Source organism: Peromyscus eremicus, chromosome 9, assembly GCF_949786415.1.
Source record: "Peromyscus eremicus chromosome 9, PerEre_H2_v1, whole genome shotgun sequence".
Lineage (NCBI taxonomy): Eukaryota > Metazoa > Chordata > Mammalia > Rodentia > Cricetidae > Peromyscus > Peromyscus eremicus.
In genome coordinates, this window is record NC_081425.1 from 86,142,690 (window position 1) to 86,162,908 (window position 20,219).

The 20,219-nt window shown below is 41.6% G+C and overlaps 1 protein-coding gene across 1 annotated transcript in view; it reads left to right on the top strand.

The window, feature by feature from the left end:
- Positions 1-20,219, top strand: part of Cacna2d3 (calcium voltage-gated channel auxiliary subunit alpha2delta 3) — an 827,473-nt gene that overhangs the window by 789,910 nt on the left and 17,344 nt on the right. Inside the window, exons 33-35 of the mRNA XM_059274534.1 lie at positions 1,535-1,587; positions 3,057-3,112; positions 10,795-10,906. Of these exons, the coding sequence (XP_059130517.1) occupies positions 1,535-1,587; positions 3,057-3,112; positions 10,795-10,906 (221 nt within the window). The remainder of the gene's footprint in view (positions 1-1,534; positions 1,588-3,056; positions 3,113-10,794; positions 10,907-20,219) is intronic.

Consider the following 20,219-nt stretch of genomic DNA (forward strand, 5'->3'; position numbering starts at 1 on the left):
CTCAGATATCCAGTTGGAGCTGGGTCTAGCAAGTTCTGCGGGAGCTCCTTTGCCCCTGGCCTCTGGCCAGCCAGTGCCAAGCTACATAGCCTGTCATCCCAGCTCCACCTCCACTACCACCCCAGAGGGAACAAAGACCCAGAATTAGCCCGTGGTCTGACTCCCTGGGCCTTTCTGGGGCCAGGGAAAGCCACGGCTTTAATGCTGGACCGCCTAATGGCGAAACCATGTGGCTCTGAGACACGTTTGGTTTTAAGAAATTGTTAAAGTTAATCTTTCTCTGACCCTAAAGTTTTCTGTAAAGTCCAACTCTCAGCAGCCGCTCAGAAACTATGAGGCTCGGACCCTTGCGCAGAGTCCTCTGGTTCAGGGGCCCCATGGTGAAGACCTCACGGAAATCGGAGCAAGCACCGTACAACCTTGCATAGCAGGGTGGGCGGGCCGGGGCTCAGCCCACTAGGTTTCGTTTGTGTGTCTGTTTATGCTGCTCTCTGCCGCTTTCTGGCTTGAGACAGGCACCTTTCAGCAACAGTTAGGGGACTATAAATTCGTTCTTGTTTTATTTTAAACTGGATAATTCCTCCATTCCCCGTTCTGGTTCTTGTAATTAAAATGCTCAGAGAGGAGGATTAGGGCAGCTGTCGCCTCAGAAACCGAGATTTGGCATGCGCTTTCCTCACGGCAGCCACAAAAGGTGCTGAGGATTTTCTGGACCTGCTGTCTGGAGCCCAGCTCTGCCAATGCCATCGACCGCCTCACAAGTCTGTAGACCACTTACATATCTGGCATACCTAGGTACAAAGAGCCAACTGAGGGGGACATGGTATTTTCCAGAATTCAGGAAATTGAATTATCCACATAGGAAATATCACAGAGTAAACAATCCCACTGCTTTTTTTAATTAAAATATTCTGAAATAAAGATTAGGCTGTCAATGCCTTCTTTTATAGCATGCAGGGGATTTTCTGTGGGGATAAAATCACATGTTCATATGGTTATCATTTTTTCAAGTCCAAATATGTAAGTGCGAGAAAGGGCAGCCCAAATCCTACATAATTCATGGAAGGCATTAAAATCAAGTGTGTTCAATTTGTGCTTCTCTCAATGAATGACACACAGTGATGGAGAACTTCGAGTCACCTTTCCAAAGGGGAGCGCTGCGAATTACCATTTGAAATTAGTTACATGATTCCAGCCCCTCAGCATCAGGCTGTGAAATATTAGCCCCTAGAGGGTGAAGGTTTAGGCATCCTTTGTTGAACTTCCTCCTTCCCCCCAGTGATAACCCTTGTATTAGATCATGTTTATTTTACTTGTAAATCACATCTCACTACAGGGGAGTTCAAAGTTTTAAAATGTTAGTTTTGGGATACAGTATCCAAGCATTTTCTTTCTTTAGCTAGACCCTCCCTGGTTTTTTAACATGATATCCATCTCTCCAGAAGAATAACATTGTCTCTATGTAAAGCCTTAAGTCAAACTACAAACCTCTTGTGTAATCCGTTGTTTTAACGGGATGAATTCTTCCCTTCAGCCCTATAACGCCTTCCTCTCGGCAGCCAAGTGGATAATGACTGAACTTGTCCTGTAAGTACCATCTGCTCTATTCTTTTCCACAAGGATCCCTGCTCCTCTGTTTCTCTGATAAAGCGAATGGGGAGATGGTGCTTCCTGCTCCATCCACCGAACACCTCAAAGTACTGTCCTCTGGGACCACAAAGCTATCTATTTTAATGTTAGTTACTCGAAACTACTCTGTATGCCTCTATGTCGTTGTTAAGCAGACTAACAGCTTGTGATACACAAGCCAAATCTATTTCTTGTGGTTACTGTTGAATTTAACACGGATGCCTAGCTGTCTTAATGCTGCCCGGGTGGGCTGTGGTCAAGAGAACACACAGCCAAGCTGTCCACTAGCGCTCGGACGTATTGGCTTGGGCAGGAGCCAGCTTCACATGGGCCACAGAAAGGGCTAGGGGCTCTACCTAGGTATGGGTTAATAAGTTAACCTTATCAAATTGAGGTCCCCTTTTGAGAATGCCGGGGAACTTTGTGACTTAGGTCAGACTTGAAATATGACAGAGGTGAAAACTCCAGCTTCCCGGTGAGATAATGGACACGTTGTGGCAACAGTGTATCCCTGAGTAGCATGTTGACCAGACTGAGCAACTTCACCAAACTGTCCCTCTCCCTCTCTCCCAGCCAGGATCCAGTGCTGTAGGGTTAAGGCAAATCCCTTGCCATTTGGTGACTTTGACATTGTCTATGTTTTGTGTTTTGCTTTAATGCAATCCATATTAATTCCACAATGTTTATAAATCCAAAGGCAACCAAGTGTTCTGTTTATGGAAGAGACAGAAGACATATCAAGGCTAGTGGTGGGACTGTGATGGAGACGTACTTGTTAGGGATAGTAACCATGAGATAAATCATGACAAATAAGTGAAAAGTATTTGTTTGTTTATTGCCATTCATTTAAAAGAAGGTGATTTCTATTGTCTTTGCACCCTTTACTATTAGTTGAGATATTCTGATTTTTCTGAAGTTGGATTATGGCATAATTTCATTAAAGTTTGACTCACTCTTTGCCCCCCATACACAGGTATAAACACATTTGCTGAACCCATCCTATATTGCTGCAGACCATGGTTCTGACCCAGAAGAATGTTCTAAGTTCTGAAATAAGGCAAAAGGCCCTTGAGAAATTGGCTATTTATTGTGGAATAAAACCAGGTGTTATTATGAGTAAATAAAAGTGAATTACTAGAGGCTGACTTCTGACCAAACAGCAGACATTTCTCAACTAAAAATCCTCCTCAACTGGGAGACCGTATGATCTCAGGCCTGTGCTGGCACTGATGGTAAAATAGCCTTTTCCAAGTGAGCTGAAACCTAGTGGCAATTCAATGGGAACTCAGCCAGCCACGGCCATGTCTCCAAAGGGCAATGTTAGTATTTCAAATGGGGTCGGGGCAGCACCAAATGACCTAAAGAGCACTGTTCCAGCCAGGCCTTAGATGACCGTGTAATCCTGGACTTTTCTACCTTTCATTTAGGTTTCTGGTGGAATTTAACCTGTGCAGTTGGTGGCACTCGGACATGACCGCTGAAGGTAGGCAGCAACTGGGGTTTCTGTTTCTTAGTGTGAGTGATGAACCCCGGGTTCTGATACTTTTGAATTAGGGATCCACTGGCTTGTGTTAAACCCCATAGGACATTGTTCTTCAGCTCTGTCGGCAGAAAGCCACTCTGCTGAAGCCCACGCCATGCTGTCTGACCCAGAATCCTCAAATGCTTTCCATCCATGCTCGCTTTGACCCATTTCCCCGACAGAAGCAGAAAGGTCACACTTTGGCAGGGTCTGAAATCTTCACAAATCTGACAGGCAACATGAAAAGCTAAGTGAGACAGACAAGCTGTTCATGTCCTGGCTGGATGAATGGATAAACACTCTAGTTTCATCGCACAACTACAGAAACATGAGTTGATTTGAGTGGCAGTTAGTGGACATTCTCAGAGACCCAAGTCAGGTCTATAGCATGGGTTTAACTCTGGCTTCAAATCTTACCTTTGGCAAACGGATTCATCTCAAGGCTCAGTTTCCCCGTCATAAGCACAGTGGGAAGAATATTTATCTCCATGTGCATGTTGTGTGTGTGTGTGTTGTATATGTATAATAAGATAGATAAATCATGTAACCTGATGACCAGAGTAAATGGAACCTAAGATGTTGCTGTAATTACTCTCTGATAATGAAGATGATAGTGTTGACATTGGCAGTGTTGATGTTCGCCTTCAAAACCATCCCTCTGTTGTGAGCTGTCCCCTGGCTATCTCCCCTAGGCCTTCTCAGCCAATGCAAGTTCTCAGACACTCTCTGGTTTTGTTGTTTGTTTTGTTTTTCTAAATTCTTTAAACCTGGGTGTTAAAGACTTGTAGGTGGGGTACTAGCATGAATTTTATTTTCAACTATTTGTTTTAGTTTAAAAGTACAACTTAGGTATTGGATATTAGCATTGCATTTCATGCCTTAGAAGCCTTCTGCATGGATTTTCTGAATCCCCAAACGTTTCCTCCTGCTCCCTGCTCAGTCCCTTAACACTCAATTCCTGCTCTTCTCTTCCACCTTTCTTTTCTCCTTTTACATGATGCCAGGTTTCCTTGGTGATACAAATATGCCTATCCATTCTCATCAGCATCCAACTGAGGCTGAGGGCATAGCAGATACTTTGCTTGTTCAATACCCTATGAGTCATCCTTGTGCCAGACATGAGTGCATCAAGCCCACTGGGTTAGTACTAGTTTTGAGTTGTAGTGTGTATTTATTATCCTAGTCTAGAAATTCAATGTGAGGAAAAAAACTGAGGCTGTCAAGAAGGGTTTCCATAGTTGACGGGCCCTCACAATACCAAACAATGGTGACTTGTTAAATGTCCCCTAACGAGGTCATTTTAGGATTAAAATTCACCCCCAGAAAGGTGTATTATACTGGTACTGCAAAAATTTTTAATTAAATTTATAAAATATTGGTATGCCTATATAGCCAAATGCAAGGATTCATGCCTGTAGGCCCACAAGCTACTCAGGAAGCTGAGGCAAGAGAATTGCTTTGAGTTTAGGAGGTAAAAACTAGCCTGAGCCACATAGCAAGGTCTATACCCTCTACCCCCCAAAAAATCATAAAAATATATAAAACGATAAACAAAACCCAAGATATAAGACTTGCAGTCCAGTGGTGGGGAGCTGTGGAGTTAATGTGGTCAGAAATCAACATGAAGAATGGGAAGTTAGTGCCCAGAGAACAAACTATGGCTTGGGGTGGCAGGAAAAAGGACTATGATATCCCCTAAATGTTACCTATGGTATAAATTTGCTTATGTTGGTATTATATACACTTTAGAAAAGAAAGGTGAGATGGAGCAGAGGAGATGAACAGATTCTGAGGGCTTGGGTTGCAGTGTGGTTAAGAGCATCCTTCTCTAGCACCAGTAACTGAGAACAAAGGTTGGCCATCTAAATGAGGCTGTGATGGCTATGCAGTGGCTGTCTAGCCTACAGGTTACACCGTGCCTAAGCAGGAGGGTCTGGAATCTCAGGTTTCCTCAACGGTTAGTGAAAGGTTAGTTAGGGATAGTATAGGGTTGAATGGGGCCCTGGAGAGCATGGGCTGCAGTCCAGCATGAAGATGCAGGTTCCTGCTTTTTTGGGGGCGTGGCTATCCCTTAGGAGTGAGCTTCGTGCTGAGGGTGGTGGACTAGTCATGTGTGGTGGCCTTTAGCCACCTTCTTCATGGGTGAAGAAGGAACTCTTTTTTTTTGAGGTTGTTTCTCTGCATAGCTGAGAATGATCCTGAACTTTTGATCCTCCTGCTGGGGTGTTCTTTACACAATGCTGAGAACTAGATCTTCCTGAATGCTAAACAAATATACTACCACCTGAGCCACATCCTTAGTCCCCAAGAAAGACATTCTTTGTGTCAATTTCCACTCTCAGATGGACCTCCCGTTCTCACCTTGACCTGTTATCTCAAGTATCTTCCCCCACTTTGGATTCCAAAGATTTGACTTTGTTTTGTTTTGAGAGTACATCACTACGATCTTTGCTGAGAGCAGTGTTGTTCAACTCAGGGGCCGTCCTGTCTCACAGCAGTCACCGCAATATTTGGAGACGTGTTTGATTGCCACAGCTTGCTACTGGCATCTAGTGGGTAGAGACCAGGATGCTGCTCTACATCCTTCAACACTCAGGTCAGCCCCCACAACAAAGCAGTAGCTGATTCAGAAGTCCTGGCCCTGATGGAGGAGTAGAAGTCAGGACACAGTGATTAATAAAGATGTGCTTACTGCATGGATTCTATAGACACTCTAGAAGGTTCCCACTCTGAGTTCTACATCTCCTATCCCTCCTCAAATGTCCCAACACAGGTCAAAATTATGATGGGATGCTTTATTCTCTGTGCTCTGCCTTGAGAGTCTGCTTACACCTTTTCCTAAAAGATAATTTCAAAATGTCCATTTACTCTAGCTCAGTGGTTCTCAAGCTTCCTAATGCTGTGACTCTTTAACACAGTTCTTCATGTTGTAGTGAACCTCCAGCCATAAAATTATTTTGTTGGTACTTCATAACTATAATTTTGCTACTGTTATGAATTGTAGTATAAATATCTGATATGCAGGATATCTGATAGGTAATCCCCCAAAGGAGTCATGACCCAAAGTTTGAGAACCACTGCTCTTGACTTCACCCTACAGATCATAAGAAGAGCTGGTCAAGTAATCACGTTATTGCCTGTGGTGTGCTGATACAGAATACTTCAGCATTTCCAGAGTGCCGCAAATCCCTTTCAGATCCCCTTCCAACTCTTCCCTCCACTGGAGCCTAGCGGTGGTCCCTGGCAGTACTTATCAACAGATCTCTCTGGAGACCCAAGTCATGTAGATAGAAGCAGGGATATATTTAAAAAAAAAAAATCATGAGAGGGAGAGCACACACAGAGACCAAATCCAAGACTTTCTACCATAATAAAAGCCTCAGCTGCCTTTCTTTGAGCATGATGTAGAGCTGGATCCCACATGCGAACCATCTCACTCAGGCCCACAGCCATCTATTCTTCTGGGGATGAATATGATTTTTGCCATGTTGTAGATGAAGACACTGAAACAGATGGAAGTGTGTGAATTCATCCATGGGATGCTGTTATTGAAACTTTTTGTTAAGAGTCTGTGTAAATCCTGAATTCAGTGGAGGGAAGGAATGGTCTCAGCACTATCTTGACTCGCAATTCGTTCTAAATTTACCATTCTCTCACCAGATAAAGACCCTGGGCTGAGACATACATCTTTGTTTTAGCTAAAAATGGAATCCATAATTACACTGTTTATCTGCCTCATTTCCTTGATGAAGGGACTGTGGAAACCCGCTTCTACTTGATTACCACAAAGGTCTCATTCGGGTGAAATTTCACAAAGAGACTGGAGCTTGCTGGCACCCAGTTATGAATGGGGATGCATTCACAGAGACAAAGGAAGAGCAAGGCTTTTCAAATGGCAAATCTGTCCATTCCCTATCGCCTGCACATAATTACGGTGAACCCAAGTCAGTTATTCTCATCGGGGACATTTGTTGCTAAGGGAAAATTCAAGCAATCCGATTGTGTAAATGTTCTATTGAATGCTCTGTGGAGAGTGAGTGGTAGGTGGGTCATGGTGACTTCAGCTTCAGATACCTGTGTAAATGGAGTGAGAGCCAGACCAGAGTTATCAGCAAGTGTGGCTCCCAGGTGAGACTGTCCAGGTGCACACCTGAACCCTGCCACTCACAGCTGTGTGCCTTTGAGCAGGCATCTTAACTTCACAGAGTTTTAGTTGCTTCATCCACCAAATTACATAGCAGCAGGTCTTTGCTTATTGTGTGGTGATGAAGGTTCCATTCACAGACGCACACCGGCTTGTGCCCAGAAGCATCTCCTGAGTGGTAACTGCTGAAAGGCTTCAGTTGTTTTTCATTTAAGTACGTGGTGATGGTAGAAGGGGTGTCACTGAGTGTAGAACACTTGCCTCGTCTAGGTGATGTCCTGGATAACGTCACCAGCTCTGCTGTCAACCAGTATATGCATATTTAAGATTATGACAAACCAGTCTGTACAGGACTCAAGGCAGTTTGCGTCCAGCTTCTGAGCCACAGCTGTCCCTTCTGGGAAATGCAAGAACTGACCTAGGCTAGCAGCAGCATCTTTGAATACCTACACCTTTGCTAGATCACAAGTTTTGAATGCCCAGACTTAAAACAGGACTCAGTAAGTAGATGGCTGGCAGTCTCGGGCAGTCATTGGTTTGAAATTCCAAAGATAAACAGTAGGGACTGGCAAACACGGATGGTGTTTTCCACAATGTTCTAGACAAAGCAAGGCCCAGGTTAGTTAGAGTACATGTGGCCATGGCTTTGTGGGATAATTTTTATGTTTCTCAAAAGCACATCCAGCCAGTCTACAGTCATGCTGCAAACAGAGTCGACAGTTATCACGACATCAGCATGCAGTACCCTACAATTGTCAAAGAAAAAGTAAGGATCAGGGCCAAAGGAGCTTCGCCTTGGACATTTGGACTCATTCCATCATAAAAGAGCCCAGACAATTAGAATTAGAGACGGTGAAATTATCGGGCTTATTTAAATCGTGTGTGTGTGTGTGTGTGTGTGTGTGTGTGTGTGTGTGTGTGTGTGTGTTTGTGTGTGTGTGTATGCCACCTCCCCCAGCCTGCCTCAAAGACCTCTCACTTTGTTTCGTGGGCCTGACTTCACAAAGCTGTGATGCTCATACATGCTGGATCAGAACAGCCCAAGTTCAGTTGTGGCTCTGCCACCTACTTCCTGGGTGAATTGAAAACATTTATTTCAGCCTTCTTGCTCTCCCAGCTACTCCACCAAGCAGAGCCTTCATTAACAGTGAAAACTGTCTTTTTAACTCCTTTAAAAGAAAAAGAAGTTCCTACTTCCCATTTTATTTTTTAGTCTTGTCATGTTTTGCTGTGGAATAAATGAATGTGTATCAAGCAGAATAACATCTGACCCACAGCAGTTCTTGAACGAATTTAGTTGTTTGTTGACAGGTTTTTATATGTTGTTTGCAAGTGTGTACCGTGTTCACTTATAATCTACACTATTGTATACTTAATCTTCATTTCATTTAGAGGTGAGCTTTTTGAAATTCAGATACTTTAAATATAAAAAGGAAGCTGCCTAAACTGGACACCAGAATCACTTGCCAAACAGAGAAAAGTCAATTGTAAAAATAAGAACTGTGAAAATAAAATGTGTTGCCAAACTGCTGCCAGATGGTCCCCTCCCCCAGTTAAGGGTACAACAAAGGGAGGGAGGAAAGGAAAGGAAAAGTGGTCACAAAAAAATCCCAGGATCCCCCCCCCACACACACACAGCATCAAGCAAAGCTGCTACCTCTCTGCTCAAGATAGGCACCAAGGAAGAGCTGGCAAGAGGCTGGTTCTGTTCCTACCTGGTGCTCTGTGAGTTCTGCCATGGGCATGGGACAGGGCACATCTCCTCACCTTCCAACTCAGGGACAAGCAGTTTGTCATAAGGGGCTAAACGTCTTCCATTTGCTTTGTCTGTTGTATTTGCTTAAAAAAAATAAACAACACTATCCAAGGGACTTGGGAGATGGCTGTGTGTGTGTGTGTGTGTGTGTGTGTGTGTGTGTGTGTGTGTGTGAAAGAGAGAGAGAGAGAGAGAGAGAGAGAGAGAGAGAGAGAGAGAGAGAGAGAGAGAGAGAAGGTCAGCAACTGGTCAATAAAGTCACATGTTCTAGTATTCTAGCTAAAAAAATAAGCTGAACTAGACTCTGCATTATTTTGTTTTAAATAAGAAAAAAAATATGCTAGTATACTATGACTCCCAATAGTTTCCCCCAAATAAGGAAACCTCAGGGGAGAAACATATATGTTAGAAACAGTTGTGTTATAATATAAAGCATAGGGCACAGCTTACTGGTGCCCTAATAATTATCTGAATATCAGCAGCTAGGTATTTTATAGTGTTGCTCTCATGGACCCTCGTAGATCCCACAGCATCCCAGGAAGGCACTCTGCCATGGTTCTGACACCCACCCACATGCCCCTGGAGTAAAACTTGACATGTTGTATTCTACACATCATGTTTAGGAATTACAAATGTAAATTTTATATACAAGATTAATTCCATACATACATCACCAAAACCAAAACAAAACAAAAAAATTGTGTATAGGAAACTCCAGATAGTCCACTGTGAAGATGTGAATGAGTAGACCTACTGTGCAGTGTACCTGAGCTGCTAGCATCCCCATTTTGTAGATGAGAATGCAGAGAGCTAGCTAGAAGCAGCGGAGTGGGGAATTTGTTTTCCAAATTTCCCTCCTGTGGGAGCTTTTGCACTTAACCATGAGCTATTGCATACATCATCATTGGCATCGTTTAATGTTACCAAGCCAAGAATGCTTATTCTTTCGTTACTGTTACTGTTATAATTAACCCAGCACTTAGCACTCTCTACCAAGCACTGTTCTCAGTGCTCATCAGTGTTCTGCTGACTTCCCTCATCAACCTCTGAAAGCAGAACTTGATGCACTTCTGTGTGGATAAGAAAATTGAGACTTACAAACAGTTTGGATCCCATCAACTGGGTGTAAGTTATCTAAACTACTTAATAGCCTCCAGCCTGTGTGGAGTGCTTCCTGGGCACTCATTCTTATACCCACAATATTTAGTTATTTTTACACCAACATGGTGTCTTATTGAATGAGAAACTTCTTAATAGTAGAATTTGGAATGTGCTATACTTCAAAGACATTATGTATTTTACTATTTTATATTTCAGTTTTCTTTCAGTGATAGAACTATGCAATTGTGTCATGACATTTATCTTGCCCTCAATAACAGGGTAATGTGGTATAGCTTACATTTTTATGTATGTATTCAGATTCCCAGATGTGTTGGTGCTAAGTCGTTGTGAGTCTGAGGTCAGAGACCCCGTGGTTGATGTTGACCCAGAAAAGTAGAATTCTTGTGATGCAGAAATGATAGCCGATCAAGCCAACATAACTACTTTAGGAATTATAGCTTACAGAGTTGCTTGGCAGATGAAATCACTGGACTAATTAGAAAATAATGCATTGTGCTGTGCCTAGAGAAATCACAGAGCTTCCTAAGTAGAACTGCATTTGAGCTGCCGTGGGTAGCCAGGCACGGCATTGAGCCCGAACACCGAGCTTTTATTATTATTCTGCTCCCCTTTTCCCTACAGCCCAGAAACTGAAACAGACCCTGGAGCCTTGTGATACTGAATACCCTGCCTTTGTTTCCGAACGCACCATCAAGGAGACCACAGGGAACATTGCTTGCGAAGACTGCTCCAAGTAAGCCACCCCAACCCCCACAGCCCCACTGCCCACACCTTTCTGTTTCATGTGGAGCTTTCCCCATGGGTCAATGAGAATGGAGTACACATAAAATCACACTGGGAGCCAGGAAACATGGCTGCCCTCTGGTGTGAGGACCTAATTCTATCAACTGGGAAGAAACAGCCCTTGGTTTGGGGAGATTGATTTAAGATTGGGAAACATCCAGAATGTGTGACAATACATCTTGGAATATAAAACAGTTTAGTTCAACTTGTTGATGTCTGGAGGAAGTCTTAATTGGTGTTGTTTTTTTTTTTTTTTCCCAGCTGACAGTTGTCAACTTTAGCAAATGTCCTTAGGTGTGTTTAGCAAGGACTTTGCTTCCTTGTGTATAGCTGAATCCCACCTCTTATGTATGGTTTCTTCGTGGTCTGATGTTGAGCATTTATGATCTGAAGATGAATATATTTTAATAGTTTCATTGGTCATTTAGAAACTTTAGTCTCTGTTCCGGTTGGGCATGTACCTACTGGATAATTGGATCCATTCTTATTGATTTGGGTATTGTATGTTCCCTAGACTATGTTGTTAATAGTACAGACACTGTATGTATCATCCTGTCCTTTGGCCTTGTCACCATTGATGGATGACCCTTGATGAATTAAGTTTTCTTTTGCTTATACTTTAATATTGTATGTTTTTTCCTTTTCTGTTTTATGCATTGTGTGCCACTCTCAAGGAAGTCTTTGCCTTTCCTAATACATCCATGCTTGCATTTTCATTCTGAATACACAGAGTGCTGTTTGTATCTAGAACATTAAAACCTTGCGGCTTGTATGTGCCACACAGCACAAATGGAGCTCCTACTACACCCTTTTTCACATATAAGTATAAACCTGTCCTTAGTGTTCCGTGTGTGGATGGTGGGGCATGCCTATACTACAGGGCCCATGTAAATGTCTGAGGGCAACTTTCTGGAGTAGGTTTTCTCCTTCTACCTTTACATGGATTCTGGGGACCAACCTACACTGGCAGGCTTATACACCTAGATCTTTACCCACAGGACCATCTTGTCATCCCATTATTCCTTGACCTGCACTTTTGTGTATGTTTGTGCATACGTAAGGTGTGTGTGGGGCTGGGGATTGAACCTAGAACTTCACATCTTTTAGGCAGCCATTCTATTAACTTGTGCTTTCTATGGAATAGTCTTTGATTCCCCATCCATCAGTAATGATGCTTATAGCCACCAATCTGCAGAGCTGTTTTTGATCTTGTGTGTTACCAGTCTTATGGACCATTAGTATAGCTTTGTGGTCTGACTTGATACTTAGGAGAGCATCTATCCTTTCCTTATTCTTCCTCCAAGTTTTCTTGGATATTCTAGTTCTTTATCCTTTTATCCAAACTTGAGGATTTGCTTGTTAATTGCTATGAATTCTAGGGTTTTCACGAAAATCACTGTAAGCTATAGTCAGCTTGAAGACGATAACTAGTTTTAGGATACCTGAGCTTCTTATTCATAAACTAAACACATCTTCTTATTTATATGTCTTTCCCCATGCCCCTTAAAACAGGTATAAATTGTATCAGTGTTTCTTGTTTTCATAAGTAGAACACATCTACAACTATGTTTCTAATGTATAATGGTGGTACCTGAGGATAACAGTGATAGATAACGGTAATAGAGTTTCTGTTTCTGAATGTTTTATAGCCAATAGATTGCTCTAGGTGCTTTCAGTCTAATTGTTCTTATGTGGCTTCCATGGACTTTCTGCATAGATAAAAATATCATTTATGAGAAGTGTCTGACCTCCATGCTTAATTATTGTTTCATGATTTGTGGCACCAGATACTATTGGCCAGATGTTTCTATTAATCATGTTTAATAATACCATGTTAAATATGATATTTGTTAGATTTTTTTATTATAGGATATAAATAATGTGAAATTTTTCACATTAGCCATTTTTCCAACACCACATTTTAGTTATTTTTAAATGAATGGTAGGTGTGAACATTCCCTGCAATAAGGAGTGATTCTAGAATATTCTGATATTCCTCACTGAATGCCATAATATCTTTGAGGAACAGAAAAATTTCTAAAGTTCAAATCCATATGACTTAATTCTTTGCTCATTTCATACATGTATGTAATGCATTCTGGTAACGTTCATCTCCTTGCTCTCTCTTATTCACCTTCCACCCACTCAGCAGCCCTCTTCCTTGAACATGGTAAATATTTATGTATATGTGTATATAGTGCAGGAACATTTGTGTAGCCATTGTTACCATTCCTGCTTAGAATTACTATTGGTTTTTCATAGTTAGGTATTTGCTAGATTAAGGAAAACATCAAGAGTTCCTGTTGCTATCATTATTGTTTGATACCTGGATGGATGCTGAATTTTATTTATGTTTTTGTTTGTTTTTTTTGCTTGGTTTTTTTGAGACAGGGTTTCTCTGTGTAGCCCTGGCTGTCCTGGGACTCACTCTGTAGACCAGATTGACCTCGAACTCACAGAGATCCACCTGCCTCTGCCTCCTGAGTACTGGGATTAAAGGCATGCGCCACCACTACCTGGCACTGAATTTTATTTAAAAATTTTATACTATTAAAGTAACTTATTCCTATGTTGTTTTGCTTACTTATTTCATTTTTCACTGTGAAATGTGCATATTTCAAAATTAAAATGTGTATTGCAGGGACATAAGTATGTGTATAATCATCTGTTCATATGACATTTCGCCTGACCATACCCACCTTATGCTATAGTGGACCCGTGAGATTATATTGCCTGGTGACATCATAGCATCTTAGTTTGCTTATACTTGATGATACTTAGTGACAACATCACCAAATGACATATCTCTTACACAGTGTTCCAGCCTTTAAGAAACACGTGGTTCTGTGTATGAATGTGGGTGTCCTGTACCTTTCATAGCAGAAACCTTATTTAGTATATGTGCTGCCGAAGCGAGCACAGAAACCTTATTTAAAGTGAAAGTCATATTTGCTTTCTCCAAATAAAACTGCCATTACCATTTACTACAAAAAATAAAAAGCAAAGCAGATTGCTAAAGTCATTCATTTGACTGATTTGATAAACTTTGTGATCAAAAGTGAAAGTGGCTAGACTTTCCATCCCTCTCTTACCATTTGGCTTTGCTGTTAAGTTGTTTGCCACACAATTCCACAGGGGGTTTTCCTATTTTCTACTACATGGGACATTTCCTATGAGATAGAATATATGTTTCTCTTGAATTTCACGAGAATTCACAAAGCTTCCAGTGGCGGGTGGGATGTGTGGGCGAGCATTTACAATTATTTAGTTCACTTCTTTTGTGGACAGATCTCTCTGGATTTTCTATTTCTCTCTCTTTCGTAAACTTTTCATTTTATCATTTTTTAAGTTAGCATGCAAAATCATGGGTTTTGCTATGTCATTTTCATACATCCATACATATCATTTTCCTTTCATCCTTTTTATTTTTTAATTGATTAAGCGATTATAATTCTTTTGATACTGTGTATCTCATCTCATTTTCAAGTTTGTTGAACTCATTTATAAATGGTATTTGACATAAAATGCTAACATATTTGCTACCTTTGTCTCTTTTCTTTTCCTTTCTTTTTAAAATGTTATCTGGTCTATTTAAAACAATGCATATTTATGGGGTACCATGCGATGTTTTGATATACATTGTATAGTTGTTCAAATTAAGGTGAAAGTGTCTCCTTGGGTGTTTATTATTTCATTGTGTTAAAAATATTCAAAGTTCTCTCTTCTGGCTTTTTCAAAGTGTGTAATACACTGTCCCCTTTTAACTTGTGAGTTTTAAATTCTTTCTCTCCCTCCTCTCCCTCTCTGTTTCTGCCTCTTCCTTCATCTGTTAGCTCAGCCTATCTTCTTGCCTCTCTCCCTCCCCCTCTCCCTCTCCCCCTCTTCAGGCTGTCAGTGGTATGTTTGTTTTGAGTTTACCGTTTTCAATCTTGGAATATCTAGTTTTTAGTGTTCTGCTCTTCTGTATGCTCTATGCATTTCTCTCTCCATCCCAGTACATCTTTATCAATTTAATGACCAGGTTTTCAAAATTAGCTGTAAAGATTTTCTAATGTGAAGTCCTTTGTATCTGCATGTATTTTAATGGTCGTTGAAATTTCTTAGCAAATGGGTTTTGAGGCTCTTTTTGTTTATAATTGACATCTAATTAAATGATATTGTAGTCCACATAACGTGCTTTTTGGTATATGTGCAAAGTTGGTTTACTCTGTAGTATTTGTTCATGTGTTTTGAAAGCAAGTTGTGTTTTCAAATAGCTTTGTAGAGAGATCAGTATTTATCCATTGGATGAAATGTGATCAATGTATTTAAAACCTTACTCATTTTTTTCTTTTCTGTATATGAGTTTCTATTACATATGTCATTTAATCTTTTCCCAGGTTAGGGGTTTTGCAGTTCCTTCATATCATTCAGTTCATTTTACAGTCTAGATTTTGAAGTTACATTACCATGGAAATCCCTGTTTGGGTCAGTATTGCTGCCTAACCAGTCATTCTTTTCCCTGCTGTGTAAGAGCCGTCTTTATATATAAAGTACCTCAGACCTCGGCATCTACTTCATTTGCTTACCACGTAGGTAAAGCTGCTCATTTTGGGAGTGGTGTTTAAATGCGGGATGACCCAGTCCCTTCCTTTTCAGTCTCACTTGTGTCCTGTCTTGCACTGGGATTTTGCTCTGTAGCTAGGATACAGCTGAAGTAGGTTTTCAGTGCCTCTGTCATCTGCCAGATTGGTCCCTTGAAGATTTTTTTTTGTGCTTCCTGACAAATCCAGGTCTACCCCTGCCATCATTTTAGGTGCTTTTCTTTCCCAGGCCTTGTCTTTGTTTCCTGACTTTTTTAGATTTCTGAATTTTCTGGACTCATTTTTTTTTCTCCTTGTGAGTACTCAGGTACATCCTCTATCTTTTCCTGTGGACACGCTCCCATTAGTTAGAGCCCCTTGCTCATAAACAAACAAAAACAAAAATGTATGAGCCTTCAACCAGGCTTACCTCCTAGCTCACGCGTTCAGTTCTCGCCTTCTGTGTTTTTAACCCTGTCACTATTCCATTCCTCTTACTGTTTAATGTGGCTCATCGCTGGTTACCTCCACCAGCATGTTTCTTCCACCACTGCTGCTTTAGGAGATGTTAGTTTGGGTTTGGGTATTTACGACTGGTGTAGGAGTGACCCACTCTGTCATGCTTTGTTTGAAGCCCCTCTTGAGATGTAGCATGTACACTGTCATGAAGACCCCGACCGCAGATTCTTAAATAGGAATGTTCTCTACTGTCTCCCATATCTCAGCTCTGTGCCTTTGTAAGTAGTTTGGCCTGTCCCCCTTGTAGATGGCTTCCACAGAGTTCCCTCTCTAATGTGCTCTCAAGTTTCACTGAGGTGATTCTCAACATCAATTTATTCCTTTTTGCTTATTGACTTTATCTTGTGTGATTTTTTTTTTAAACTCACTTCCTTTTGGTCTGCTGCTTAGAATGTCCATTTAGCTCTTATTACGAATGACTTTCTAGAAGATTAATTTACTTCTCTTAAAAGTAAATCTCTTCCATACAGGCTTTGTTAGGGTCTCTGTCCTAAACCGTGATGTTTTAAGAGTGTTCTAGTAGTGCATGTTGGAGAGCTACTGATCATCTCTGTTGCTGAGTGTTTTCTTTGCTCGTAGATTCTTTACTTGTGGATTCTGTTACATTTTTTTTAAACTCTGAACTTGTCTCCTATATTAATTATTATTCTTATACTAGCACAGGGCTCAAGTTTCTATGGTAGCTGTGCCTTTGGACTTCTCTCATGTATCTTATTAGTATTGACTGCCTGGGAATAATCGTTATGTAAGTCTTCATATTTAAGTGTTTCATCACCATATAATTATGGTAAATATTTTCCCTAAGCGGAATTCATTTTCAGCTGCAAGTTTGATTTCTCATGGGCACTGCTGTTCTTCCTGTTCAGAGCCTCAGAGAGGGTCAGATTAGTGGCTCCTTGTACTTAGCTGTAACCGTGTAACTTGGCTTTCCTTCCTCCCATAAGCACACTTGTAGTTAAACATGTTTTATTTTCCAATTTTATCCCATATGTCTGAGTGTTTATGGCAGGATGACTTTCACGTTTGCCCAATCTTTCATGTCATAGATTAGTCTTCTGACTGGGGACATTCTAGAGTCACCACAAGAAAGTGGTGAGTCTATGGAGGGCGTCTTGGAAGTACAAAGTTCAGAGTGTGATCCCTGCCTTATTAATTTCTTTGTGATGATGGGCAATTAATAATAATAATAATAATAGTAATATCAATAAGCATATCATGGACTCACTGAAAGAATCAAGTGAGAAAAATTGTGTTATGTATTTAGCACAATGCTTGGGACAAACTCGTATCCAGTAAATGGCCTTACTTCATGCATGTACAGTGTTCTAGAATACGAGTATGTGTGTCCCCTGTCCCAAAGTCATATTCTGACGGTGATAATGTTAATAGATGGTGTCCTTTAAGAGGTCATTAGGGCCTGAGGGCTCTGCACTGCCCTCATGAATGAAATTAATGCCCTTACAAAAGAAGCTTGAGGAAGTCTGTTTGAGTCTTCCTCTATGCTTTTGAAGCTTCCCCATCTTTGAAGCAGAGGGTCAGCCCTCTCTACAAGGTCGCTCTGTTGTCAATGATCTGCAGCCACAATGTGAATGAACACTTTTGTTTTTCCTAAGTTACTTATTAAGGTATTTTAAGTGCCACAAATGGCTGAGGTGTATTGTACCTACATTCACTAAATTTGAATCCTGAAAAACATTCTGGAGAAATATGAATATTCCTGTCCATGGTCTACCATCACTCTTGTCCCCATAGAAACAGAAACTACATGTCCGATTTTAATAGGTCATGCACATCTTAGTTGTTGACAAACCATGGCTTTGTGCTTTAGGGAAGTGTATACTGCCAGTTTTGTGATGAAGAATCTTACAGACCCAAAGACACTATACCCCCAGGTATCAAGACTACAAGCTCCAAGAGGTCACCCTTATGTCTTGGCAGTCATGCATTATGATTCTTATGTCCATTGTACCTGAGAAAAATAAGACAACCCAAGGAGGGAGACTGCTAAGGAAAGCAGTATTTTTTTCTCTTACCAACTCAAAACTAGAAACTAAAGGTGCAGTTTGATTAAAATTACCTAAAGGTCTCAAAACTAAGAAATGCTCACCAGGCACTTTGGCACACATGGGAGCCCATACATGGCACATGGCATTCTCCCTTGGTCCAGGAATTAGGCTGGTGCTTTGGAGAACACACAGGTGGATGGCATGGACACCAGTGAGGCTCCTGACTGACTCTATTTACAGTGTCATGGCTGCTTGGTTTCAGATCTTGAAGCCCTGCTGAGCTGGAGGAGGATGGAGATGAGGCAGTTCACAGGAGACTGTTGATAAAGGTCTTTCCAAGTTTGCTGGTCTAAGTGAAGATGCTGTAGGCTTCGGGGTTTTTCCCCTTTCAACATTTCATTAAGAACACAACGTACAACTCAGTTGCATACTACAGAGACAAAGCATTAAACACTCAGGAGTATGGATGGAAGGGCTCTGTGCTCTTCATTCTTTGAGTAAGCTTTTGATTGAAGCATGGCCCATTGAGAAATATGTCCAAATCCTATGATTTAAATTTTCCACATGAACCCATCCATACAGCCGATGCTGAGGCTAAGACCTCAAAGGGCAGCACCAGCTCCCCAGAAGCATCCTCAGTGTGTCCCCTGTTTGGCACAATTGCTACCTCCCATAGGATCACCACTGTCTGGATTTCTGTCTTCACAGATTATTTTTGTACCTATAACCTGTGAGGTGATGGTGGAGTTAATAAGATAGGGAGCTTCATGTATTAGTGGTTCTGAAGTTTGTTCCTAATGAATTGGCGCTGAAGAGAAAAAAAAAATGTAGGAAGAAAATTAAAGCTATCCCGTGCCTTCAGTAAACATTGTTTGGCTGTCCATTACATCCCACACACTGGACAATGTGTGAGGAAGCAATAATGAAGGGCATCCATGATTCCTGTCCTTGTGGCCTTTGTGGACTAGCCACCAGGCAGTTTGCGTGCAAGTGGTCAGAGAAAAAGTAGCCCCCAGCAGCATGGAAGTGAAGAAGAGGGTGGGGGGAGAGGAAGTCACTACCTACTAAAAGAGCAGGTGGGGGGAGGGATGACCATGGCAGAGGGGAGGGGCAGAGGAAGGTGTTCAACCAAGTTCAACTTCAGTGAAGCTGCACACAGCTGGGAGTGAGGAGAGATGAGAGGAGCCCTTTGGATCTTCTCAAAGGAAACTAGTTCTTGGGGGACTTGAGATGCTTCCCTGACATGTATGTGGAACAGAAGAAAGGTCTGAGGAATGAGAAGGAAGTGATCAGGTTCTCAGTGGTGGCTGAGACAGCAGAGACCACAGTGACAATAGTGGACTCTTGAAACAGAACCCACCATCCAGAAGGCTGTTGTCATTCTCCCTTCCCCCATAAGATGCACATACCAATAAAACACAACGTTCACGTGCTTTTTCTCCTCGTGTGTGTGTGTGTGTGTGTGTGTGTGTGTGTAGCGATGTTCCACATGCGTTCACATGCATGTGTGTCTCCATGGGTTTATGAGGTCAGAGGTTAGCGTAGCCTTTCTCAGATGCTTCTCTGATCCAGTTTTTCAGTTAGGCAGGTCTCTCACTATACCAGGAACTCTCTAGTAGGCTAGACTAGCTGGCCAAAGGAGCTTCAGGTCTATGTGTCTCTACCTCCCTTATGCTGGAATTGCAAGTAGACAGCCACATCTGGCTATTAAAAAAAAAAAATAGGTACTAGGGATTTGAACTCAGCTCCTCATGCTTCAGGGGCAGGCACTTTCTTAACTAAACCATCATCTCCTCAGTGACCCCCTGCCCTTCCTTTTATGGCTAGAAATTAACAGGTTTCCAAGTAGCTAGCTGAATGAAAAGTCAACTCATGGCTGTTATTTCTAACCCTTAAATCACAAACCTTTGTAATGGAACAGTGGTGTAACACTTCTACATCATAATGGCAGACTCAGAGACTTGGGGGACGTGGTGCTTTTGAGCAGGGGTTCTCAGCCTGTGGATCAAGATCCCTTTGGCAAACCTCTACCTCCAAAAATATTTACATTATGATTCATGACAGTAGCAAAATTACAGTCATGAAATAGCAACAAAAATAACTTCATGGTGTGTGTGTGTTGGGGGGGGGGGTCACCACAACATGAGGAACTGTATTAAAGGGTCACAGCATTAGG